Here is a 12,281-nt window from a genome sequence, read left to right on the forward strand (position 1 = left end):
ATTTATTTCAATGCCAAACAGCAGCACTCAAAGACAGTAAACCCAACGAGAGTGAACAGACATTTGATGTATCCCTGACGTCTGAAGGGAAGGATTTTGTGGTAAAAAAGGAGCTAGATTTCATCAGAATTTGATCGTAAGTACGCGGAGTCAACACACTCATACGATAGTGTTCAATGAGGTAGGATGTACGTAAACCCATGTTCGCAGTGGGCTGGCCCTGGCTGCATTGTGCTGGCAGTTGCCGCGCCGGGGGCATGTTACTGTAGAAATCTAGCGTTACATGTAGTTGTGCACGCAGCGTTGCGTCAGTATTTAAATTTCCTTTTTCCATGGCCGTGTCATGTTTGTTTGTTTGTTTGTTTGTCTTTTTGGACTGCCCTGACTCTGGGCAAGTCATTTTTGCTCACCTCTTTTGAATTTACAACTTTTGGAATTTCTTGGAGCCACCCTTTCCCCCCTCTTTCTCCTAGAGTCCTAGATCTAAATTACTTGTACTCCTAGATGTCTAACACTAACACTGTAACCATTAGGGCCTATTTAGTTAATTGGTTTTTACATGTGAATTTAGATCAAATTAATTTAAAAAATGAATTAATATTGGATGATGATATTTATCAATGTATCACAATGTTTATTCTTTTTACACTATGCATACGCTTAACATTAAACAGCAATGATTCTCTGCTGCAAATGTTGATTTATTTTGTTTAATATTTGATGTTTTCCTATCATCATGATCATCGAACAAAGTGTCACTGTCGGTAGGCCTAGATATCTGATCTGCATACAGTACATGTACAAGTTGGCCTTGACCTTGTATCACTTTTTGGCCTTCTAATGCCATTGCTAAGCCTAAGTAAGTATGGTACAAGTAAAATATTCAGTCAGGACTGGTCAGGGGGTATAAGCAAGCTGCCCATATCAAATTTGACCATAACGCTGCCCAAAATTTGACCGCATGCGGTCAACGTTTGACATGGGAGGTTTAACCTTGGTGCAGGTTTTTTTTTTTTTTTTTTTTGGAATAAATGTTATTTTTGGTAACAGTACATACACCACCACATCCCGGAATTGCTGAGATTGTTACTGAAAATTTCATCAGTAACTGTCAATTCAATCTTTATAATTTACTGTATGTGAGCATAGAACTTTAGAAGGCTTGTTGTGATAGCATTTTGCTGGTTATCATTTTAGATTTATAATGAATAAACTATGTACAGCTGCAGTTGGACATACACCTTTATACAATGTAAGAACATGCATTTTAATTTTGCGAATCTTGGCTCTCACAAAATACATGATATTAAATTGCACTAAAAAAATGTATGGTTTTACAATGATTTGATTTTTTTTTTTTTTTTTTTACAAGTACTGTACACTGTAAGGAAGTGATAACTTTGATAATTTAGTTATTCTCTTCCCCCTCCCGCCCCCCCCCCCCAAAACAGCAAAAACAAAACCCAATCAAAACCCATCTTCACTCATTTTAAAGTCTCTGAAGATACAATGTCAAGTTGTGTAAGTTTGTACCTGGTACTGTCGGTAATTGTCATTGAATGTTCTGTTTTGGTACATTTTGTATTATTTGTATTGGTTTTTAAAGTGAAGTACATTGTATGCATTGTGCCAAAAAAAGTAACTTCAAAAGTTGTATGAAATTGCAGTATACATTTTGTACAATGTACAGCTGTAGGTCTGCAATATTTCATAATAACGGAAGGCGTAGCCTCTGAGACTAAATTCTCACTTTGCCTTTTTTTTTTTTTTTGCTGAAAGCTGTCTGGACACTAATGTCAATGAATAGAAGTTTGGATGGATCGCTGAAAGAGAATACTGATGAAAAAACTTGGCAAGTTTTAAAGGAATGATACCAGTTTCTGTTGAGATGAGGCTTTAGGTTTCCAAAGTTTAAGGATTTTTTTTTTAAGATAGTGAAAAACCTCTTTTACATGTATGAAATGATATAAAAGAGCATACAATTTTACAATGTAAGAGGAATTCAAAGTTTTTTCGATGAAAATTGGTTTTTAAATGACTGATTAATATGCAAAAATGAAAGGATCCTAATTAAAGATGGGACCCACCTTTTATTACAATTGTGGAATCGCTTTGTTTTACTGTGTTTTTGGATATCTCGGCCAATTCAAAACAGATTTTCATGAAATGAAGTACTGTAGGCAGGGCTGCACACTAACCCATTTTTTCTGCCGGTCCAACCTGTCTCTGTCGGACCGGTAAATGCCCCGTTTTACCATTTTTTACCGGTCCGAACAGAAAATTTACCGGTCAACAACGACAACCTAAAAAAACATTAAATGACTTGCAAACTTGTTTTCTTGTTTTTTTATGGACGTACCCCCTTACCCATGTACATTTAACAGATTAATATTATTTTTAAAACTTGCGTTATTTATTGCACAAGAAATAAAAAGAAAAGATAGGAAAAAATAGAATGTTTGTGAATTACAGTGTAAAATGATAATGAACAAAATCAGATTGTATCAAATGCGTTTGTGACTTTTTCTAAACATCGGCGCACGAACTTGCTGCTGCTGCACTTGGTGGTCAGTTGGATTGCGACGATTTAATGAATTATTTTAGCTGTGATATTTTCTGATGCACGCGCTTCAAGGGGTTCTTTATTTTTCTCCCGATAATCTATTCGCATTGTGCATGCGTTCTAGACAGGTACACGACATGCAGGGCCGAATTCGCAATCCTTTTTGCGCCCATTTCCACCTCAAATATTAGCGGGATTGTGACGATTTCATAAATTACTTCGGCTGTAATATTTTCAGATGCAAGCGCCAAAAGAGGTTGAAAATGTGTCCTTTATTTTTCCCGATAAACTCTTCGAATTTCGTAAGTGCGTTCTTAAAAAAAATGCACCACATGGCCGAATTCATGATACTTTTTGCGCCTATTTCTACCTCAAATATCAGCGGGATTGTGACAATTTCATAAATTACTTCGGCTGTAATCTTTTATGATGCAAGCGCCAAAAGAGGTTGAAAATGTGTCCTTTATTTTTCCCGATAAACTCTTCGAATTTCGTAAGTGCGTTCTTAAAAAGATGCACCACATGGCCGAATTCATGATACTTTTTGCGCCTATTTCTACCTCAAATATCAGCGGAATTGGGACAATTTCATGAATTACTTCGGATGTAACTTTTTGTGATGCACGCACCGGCGAGAATGGTTGAAAATGCGTTCTTTATTTTTCTCCCCATAATCTCTTCGCATTCCGTACATGCGTTCTTGAAAGGTATACGACACGGCAGAATTCACGATCGTTTTTGCGCCTATTTCTACCTAAAATATTAGCGGGATTGCGATGATTTTATGAATAACTTCGGCTGTAATCTTTTATGATAACGCGCCAAAATGGGTTGAAAATGTGTCCTTTATTTTTCCCGGATAAACTCTTCGCATTTCGTAAATGCGTGCTTAAAAGATATACAACACGGCCAAAAATCATGATTCTTTTTGCGCCTATTGTTTCCTCAAACTTCAACGGGATTGCGATGATTTCATGAATTATTATTCGGCTGTAATCTTTATGATGCACGGGGCAAAAAAAGGTTGAAAATGTGTCCTGTATTTTTCTCCCAATAATCTCTTCGCATTTCGTACATGCGTATACGACACGGCTGAATTCACGATCCTTTTATTGCCTATTTCTACATTAAATATCAGCCGAATTGTGGCAATTTCATGAATTACTTCTGATGTAATCTTTTGTGATGCACGCACCAGCTAGAATGGTTGAAAATGCGTTCTTTATTTTTCTCCCCATAATTTCTTCACATTCCGTACATGCGTTCTTGAAAGGTATACGACACGGCCGAATTCACGATCCTTTTTGCGTCTATTTCTACCTGAAATATCAGCGGGATTGCGATGATTTCATGTATGACTTCGGACGCAATCTTTTATGATACACGCGCCAAAAGGGGTTGAAAATGTGTCCTTTATTTTTCCCCGATAAACTCTTCGCATTTCGTAAATGCGTTCTTAAAAGATACACGACACGGCCAAAAATCATGATTCTTTTGCGCCTATCGTTTCCTCAAACTTCAACGGGATTGCGATGATTTTATGAATTATTATTCGGCTCTAATCTTTATGATGCACGGGCAAAAAGGGTTTGAAAACGTGTCCTGTATTTTTCACCCAATAATCACTTCGCATTGCGTCACCACGTCACGGCCGAATTCACGATCCTTTTAGCGCCTATTTCTACATCAAATATCAGTGGGATTGCGATATGTCATTAATTATTTCGGCTGAAATCTTTTGTGATACATTCATCAGAAGGGTTGAAAATGCGTTCTTTATTTTTCTCCCGATAATTTCTTCGCATTTGTGCATGCGTTTTCAAAATTATACATTGCATGCAGGGCCGAATTCGATATTCTTTTTGCGCCTATTATTGTTTACTCAAATTCCAACGGGATTGCGAAATTTTCATGAATTACTATTCGGCTGTAATCTATAATGATGCAAGCGCCAAAAGGGGTGAAAATGTGTCCTTTAATTTTCTCCCGCTAATCTTTTCCCATTTCGTACAAGCGTTCTAAAGGTATATGACACGGCCGAATTCACGATCCTTTTTGCGCATATTTCTACCTCAAATATCAGCGGGATTGTGGCGATTTCATGAACTACTTCAGATGTAATTTTTTATGATGCACGCACCAGAAGGGTAAAATGTGTTTTTTATTTGTCTCCCGATAATCTCGTCGCATTTGTGCATGCGTTTTTGATAACCAACACGGCATGCAGGACTGAATTCAAGATCCTTTTTGCGCCTATTATTTCCTCAAATTTCAACGGGATTGCGTTGATTTCATGAATTGTTATTCGGCTGTAATCTTTTATGATGCACTCACCAAAATGTGTCCTTTATTATTTTTTTTTCTCCTCTATAATCTCCTCGCATTTCGTACATAAGCTTTTGAAAGATACAACGCGGCCGGTCGAATTCATGATCCTTTTTGGGACGATTTCTACCTCAAATATGTAAGCGGGACTGCCATGATTTCGTGATTTTTTTTTTCCTCCCTAGTATTATCTATTCACATTTTGTGCATGCGTTCTTAAAAAGTACACGGAAGAGCCGATTTCGTGATCCTTTTTGCGCCTATCTTCATTATGAGACCATTCTGAGCGAATGAAAATATTCATTTGTGAAATGACTGTGTAAAATGAAAATGAACGCAATCAGATCCATTTACTGAATCGCTGAATATCGAATGTGTTTTTACTTTTTCTAAAAATTGACACAAGTAAATTAGTTCTAACATAACTGCCACGCTGCTGCGAAGCCGGGATCGGATCGATCTTGCGTTAAAAAAAAATCATGAGTAAAATGACCCAGATGTGTGCGCTTCTATCAATGCTTCTTGTCTGGCATGACCGCCGATCGCAAGCAAACGAAAAGCAGTTACACTGTACATGCTCTGCATGTATTGCATTGCATGGCAGTGCGTGAGCAGCGCCAAATGCGCAAAAAGCGAGGGCGAATACTGTAAACGTCAATATTTTCGCGCGATTAATTTTTCGCGCTGAGCGGCTCGAAAACGTATTCGCGGGTTCTTAAATTCGCGCTCCGCAGCAGGTTACTTTTACTGTAGTACACATTCACTGCTTTCATCCAAAGCCTCTGCTACATAGCTTGCTATGCCAGCGTACGACAAGCGACGTAGCGAGCGGCTCGACTGCGAGTACAAGCACTCAAATACGTAGTACAGCTGTGACTGTAGTACCGTAGTTACGGGGGAATGTAGCATCGGTGCGTGCGGTGCGTGCGACAATACTGCTAGTGCTATGTTGCTACGCTACTTTATTGCTAGGCCGGTACGCATGGCCACAGAGCTAGAGAGCACATGTGTACTGTACTCGTAGACGTTTACAAAAATAATGAATCTTGGCACGTTTCAGATTTTTAACTTACCCATACTAGTGTAGATGCTCCACTGCCTCCAGCTCATTTCCAAAGATTGGAGATGTAATATTTCCAAAGTTTATCCAAAAACATCCACACCGAACTTTTTTACGGCAGCTGCTCAGAGTCAAAGCTAGGTAAATACATTGTATTCCAAATTAATTGCTGCATTCCAAGCTCATCAAGCAGTTGAAGTTGATTCCAGGTTACAGTACAAACATGCTGAGTGAACACTAACAACAGCAGTAACGTTATTCAACATCTGATCTGGTTCGTATTTGGAACATAACTTTCCATTCTGAACATGTTGCAACGGCAATATCAATGGACAACTCTTAACAATCACTGGATGCGTCCCCAGAAAAAAAGAAAACAAGTAGGCCTACATCCGAAGTCAAAAACAACAGGCAAATTAGAACTGAAAGTCACGAAGAAGTTGGGGAGATGTCTACTCGTCATCCCATTCGCCTGTTTCGGCGTCACTGTCAGCACATGGAGGTACGGGACCTGCACGAGCATCGTACACCGCCTGCACGATTCCAGTTTTCCTGAACCCCTCCTTGATGATCTCTGCCTCGCTTGACACGATCGCTTGGGTGCGGATAAGCCACTGGGCGTGTACAGGCTTGATGGTGGCCGTGCGTAAATCCAATCGAGACGCGATGTCAGCCGCTCCAAGCCCTTGCTCTACCATTGCTGCCACTTTTTCGGCAAACCACATCTGGAATTGCGTGCGCATCACCTGTTTGTACTTGGCATTCACAGTAGCATCGAGAGGCTGCATTTCATCCGTGCATGTAGGTGGAACGAACACGCACAGACCACCTGCTTCCGTGATTGCTCTCCTGACGTCATCAGTACGATGGGCAGCAAACACATCGAAGATGAGAAGTGGAGGAGCGATGGTGTTCAGCCTCTCCTGAGTGCGCCGAACATATGGAACAATGATCCGCTCGATGTAGCGCACCATGGTGTCGCTTGTACTCCAGTGACTGACGCTATGCCAGATGTCCCAATCTCGAGGAAAGTTGATGTTTGGATGACATCTCTCAGTGGTCCCCTGATAGATAATCTGAGGAGGCAACAGCTCGCCACTCATGGTGCATGCAAGAAGGGCAGTGTACTGCCTCTTGTCATCCACTCCCTTGATCTCCACTTGCGTTTCCCCACGATGATTCATTGTCCAGCTCCCAGATGGAATTACTTCCACGGCAGTCTGATCCCAGTTCAAGATCAGTTCGTCTGGGATGTTGTACTTCAGGACACGCCTGCCAATCCGCCGCTGAAACTTCCCCCGCAAAGCCTCAAGGTCATCAGGGAGTTTCCGAGCTGCTTTTGTGCCTTTCCGCTTCGTGAAGTTCATGCGCTGTAGCAAAGAGCGTGCCCAAGTCTTCTCGATGACTAGGTGTCCCCCAAATTCTGACAGAATTGGAGGGGTCTCATTTTTCAACAGTCCCTTCGTTGCCGCTACCACCAGAGGGGTTGATACAGGTCCTCCACTCTCGCGCAAAGCCCTGATGAATTTTTGGACCTTCAAATCCATCTCCTTTCCAAGCATGAGAGGTCTGCCGCGGTGCTGACGGGCAAGTTCGTCGATCGGTTCAGGGATAGCTTCGTCCAGCTTTCCGAGGTAGGCCTTCTTCATCCCTCTCACCGTACTCTCGTTGACAGGGCGTCCGAGTTCCTTGGTGAAATTTCTTGCCGCCGCAACAACGCCATTTTCAGCTGCGTATCTGCCAATCTTCGCACGAAGCTGGCTGGAGTAGACTCCATACGGACCACGCTTGGGTTTCACTTTGCCGCCACTAGTAGAACTAGCGGCAGACAACGTAGACCCAAGCGTTTGGTCCGATGAATCTTCTTCCACTTTCTTCAAAATCTCCTCATTTGCTGATCGGATGGATGCTGGATCAAGTCCATCCTCTTGCAAGATCTTGTTGGCAGGCTTTGGAAAAAGCTGAAGATTATCTGTCTTCGATACTGGCTTAAAATAACGAAGCATTTTCGCAAAGATTGAATTGCCAACGGAAGGAAATCCCGGGAAAAATTCAAACACTCTTAGGAATCTAGTGCATGCGCGTTGCATACATAGACCGCATACCGTACCGCATACCGGTACGCCTAGCATGACACACAACGATTTCATCACATATACTTACCACATACACACGCATACAATCCAATCGGAATGCACGGTATGTAGGTACGCGCTCACTACAGTACGTCTTGAAATGCACGACGTCGTCCACATACCACAGCTTGGGGGGGGGGGGGCATGCAATGGGAGCAACATTTTTTTTTTTTTTTTTTTTTTGCGCCAATGGGATCGGAGGATCGCGGCCGGATATTCAGCAAGCATTACCGAGCGTCGCTCTCTACGCTACTAGTACGCTACACACACGTACACGCACAATACTTACAACATGTTCGAGGACACACACCACACACACACACATGCTACAGTACACATCAATCTACTAGTATCGTCTCTTCGCACAGTAGCGTAAACATGCCTGTACATTGTACTACGCAGCAGTATCATCGATGAAGCGCACACAATTCATCCCGTTCAAAATGTGCATAGAAAATTGTGAAGATATATTCGCGCGTTTTTGAATTCGCGCTAGCTGAACGTAGCGCGAAATCCGCGAAAATTAATGTACCGCGAAAATTTCCACGTTTACAGTAACTGGTCGACTGCTAGTGCTCAAAACTAATGTATGTTTACTGTACAAAGTGCACCGGTAGACATAAACGAAAATTTGCGTAAAACTTGTTGAACAGTTCGATATCTTGCATTCTGTTTCTCCCTGATCGGGGCTGCTCTTTTTCTTTCTACTGACCCCACCAATGCTTTTTTTTTTTTTTTTTTTTTTTTTACTGGTCATGTCGGACCGGTAACTTGTGGATTTCCTGAAAAGTTACCGGTCCGACAGTGACTTTTACCGGTCTTTGACCGTCGGACCGGCGCCAGTGTGCAGCCCTGCTGTAGGAATTCCTCTGAGAATTGTATGCTCATTAACATTTCATAAAGTGGTTTCTACATGTACAGTAAGTATTTTGCAAAAAGCTAAAAGCTGAGTCTTCACCTCAAATTATACTGTACTATCCCTTTAAATTATGAAAGTGTCTGAGCTATGCAATAATCATGAATGTGACACATGGGCTGTGCAATCTTAAAAAAAACCACAAACAAACACACATTGTGGAAATTGCAAGTGCTGTCCATCGCTGTACAGAAGATGGCTGCTTCGATAGAGGAAATGACACAAAAGCAGAGGAAATCTATGAACAGTACCTGTACTTTGGGTCTCAATCATCTGTGGCTAAGATAGTCTTGGGTTCAGACTCTATCCTCTCTCCCTATCAGAGCTCTCTCTCTCTCTCTCTCTGTGTGTGTCAAAGAGTGATCTGTGTTTTATGTGGTGTCCATTTATGGCATAGTTTCTGTTTATAATGCACTAACAATTTGGTAGTAGTGAGCAGGACTTAGTAAATAATAGTGATAATGATTATAATTGCGACATCATCATCAAAGTCATAGTGATGAATATAATGATAACACTGCTGGCTACAGTTCACATAATTTGTGTTGTTTCAAAATGTGGTGGGGTGGCAAATATATTTCATATTAGTGATTGCTGTGGTATAGATAATAACTGCATTCAGTGCCATTATAGGTGCTGAAGTGCTGAATGAGTTAAAGCCCAAACAAAGTTCTGGTACGCCTGCAAAAGTTGTCAAATTTTGCTCCAAAATGTGAACGTATGCCTAGGAAATGTGCGGAATAACGCTGTAAGAACAAGATATTCGATGGGTAACGACGAAAATGGGAAATATTAACCAAAAACGTTCAATCTCAGAACTTACCCGAACGGGGTCAGGCTAGACTCGGACTCGGGGATAACTCGGCCTCGCTTTGCTTGACGGCGGGATGAGTTGTATTGGTTGTTCCTCTGGATTTTACAGCGTTGTACTATGCATAATGGGAGCGGCCTGTATAAACTACATGGATTATTGTACATTAGCGTTCTGGCTAATCGCAGTAAAGGTCCGAATTGTTACAACGCGCGCATCAAAAACCTCTTTGGCGCGCATGCAAAATTAGTGTGCACCTCTCAAGCACCTCTAAAAACAATCAAAGACGCTTGATAAACAACAACAAAAACTTCAAAGACCTCGCGTCTCAGCAACTGAGGTGATGTGCGTATACTACAAAAATTGTAGTAGGCTTGAGGACCGCGCGCTGTCCATTTGTTTTGCACAGGATTAGCACGCACTTTCCTGTGTGCTCATCAAGGCCTCGTTTGGTACCCATAGTATAGAGTACTGATGAAAATGGCGATCACGAACTGTGTGTAAATTGTCTGAAATAGGGTCGAGTTTTCCCTGAGACCGAGTTAGTCTGGAGCCTTCTGGAATAAAAGTCGGTCTACCGACTTTTATTATTTTTCTCAAAATACTCCAAAACGACTCATCATTCCGGCAAACCGTGTCAGCCAGGTAAGTTTCTTTGTAGACTCTTTCGATATATTGCAAGCAAATATGAAATGGTGCCAGACGGGTTCTCAGGCCCTTACCAGAACTTTGTTTTCACTTTAAAATTGTTTTTGTTAGTTTGTTTTGATGTTTCCTTGATTCTGGAGTCCTGTTTGAATGGTGTATCAATGGCTATGTCAAAAGGGAGAGTTGCATTGATAAATCTGTAAGTCTTGCTCAAGACTAAAATGCTACACGATTGTAGTTGAGCACTGCAAGTTCATGTGTGTTTGGATTTTATCAGTATCGTTGGTCAGGTTTGCATACATGCCATTTACAGAAGTTCCCAAGTTGCAGTACAGAACATTGACCCAGTAGAAACTTCACTCCATGCTTTTTTGGATATTGCAGGTTTAGGATAGTACAGGTATTTATTTTGTTCTTTTTTTATTTGTCTGTGTGTTTCTTTGTCTGTATTTATCGTTATTTTTGTGTGATGGCCGATGTGATTGCACTTTTAAAGTATTATTACTTATTTCATTGACAAACCGTGTTCCATCTCTGACTCGACTAATGCAGGCAGATAAAAATTTCTTTTTATGGCTATTCCCTTGAAAATTAAGATAAATATCATGTGACTTCGCTTTTCAGAAGGCATTGTCAAATATTTTGCGCGAAAACTTGTACAAGTTGTGATATACATCTCTGCAGCAAGTGAAGGTACTGTAACTTGTACTTTTCATGAATAAAGGGAACATTTGTAAAATTCTATATTTTGTAGAAACAACTTGGTACAACTATGATATCACAGTTGTAGGGAAATACCATCTAGATAAACTTTTTTTTTTTTTTTTTGGGGGGGGTATTTTTTATTTTTTTTTTTTCTGTGTGCATTCTCTGAACTTGGAGAAACTTTTCCCCATACACCCATCCAGTAATAGTGAGCTGCTGCACCATGACATAATACATGTATCTGTCATGCATTCACTGTTACAGGTGGGACACGGCAGTAATGGGAGATCATGCTACCAAGTCTGATTGGTGTATAAAGGGCATTTTTGGCTAGAGGTTGTTAATCACTTTACTTTAAAGGTCCTGTTTACCTTTGGGAGCAGTGATTTAAAAAATGTTTTAAAAGATATCACATTTGATGTGTAGATCAGTTGTATCACAAAACATCCTACCATATGAAATTTTTGCAATAAAACCTAACATATTTGGGAGATATCACTATTTTTCTCATTAAAGGGGATGGCTAGTAACTGATCAGTGGGAATCAGTGGGAATGCTGGGGGATAAACCATAACTGTCTGTAGACAATTTTAGTCTGGAAACGTTTTTATTATAACTATTGTTCACGTGTTTTATATTTATCAATACTTAACCTCAATTATGCTGGTTCAGATTTTTACATTGGTTGTTTCTATCCCTAACTCACATTTTAGAACTATTTTGAAGCACAAATGCTGGGTTTTTATTTCATCTGCAAATGGTAAATTATGCCTTTAAGTTGAGGAGACAAATTGCTTTATGCTGCGGTTTGTTTCAGATGAGCGGTGAATTCTGGCTGATCTCGGCGCCGGGCGAGAAGACGTGCCAGCAGACATGGGAGAGGCTGAACGGCGCCACCGTCAGGTTCGACTTGTCCATGAACTTCAAGTTCCCGATCCCGGACCTGAAGGTGGGAACGCTGGACACCCTGGTGGGGCTGTCCGATGAGCTTGGAAAGTTGGATTCCTACGTTGAAAAGTGAGTCTAAAGGGAATGCCAGTAGAAAACACTGCTATACCAATACAATGAAGATGTCTTGGGGCCATATCCTATTACATGTAAACATAAATATTCATGCA

The 12,281-nt window shown here is 40.8% G+C and overlaps 1 protein-coding gene across 1 annotated transcript in view; it reads left to right on the forward strand.

The window, feature by feature from the left end:
- LOC140226611 (V-type proton ATPase subunit C 1-B-like) overlaps positions 1–12,281 on the forward strand; it is a 31,438-nt gene continuing 19,157 nt past the window's right edge. The window contains exons 1-2 of the mRNA XM_072307064.1: positions 1–136; positions 11,981–12,180. Coding sequence (XP_072163165.1) covers positions 11,981–12,180 — 200 coding nt within the window. The 5' untranslated portion in view covers positions 1–136. The remainder of the gene's footprint in view (positions 137–11,980; positions 12,181–12,281) is intronic.

Source organism: Diadema setosum, chromosome 3 (assembly GCF_964275005.1).
Source record: "Diadema setosum chromosome 3, eeDiaSeto1, whole genome shotgun sequence".
NCBI lineage: Eukaryota > Metazoa > Echinodermata > Echinoidea > Diadematoida > Diadematidae > Diadema > Diadema setosum.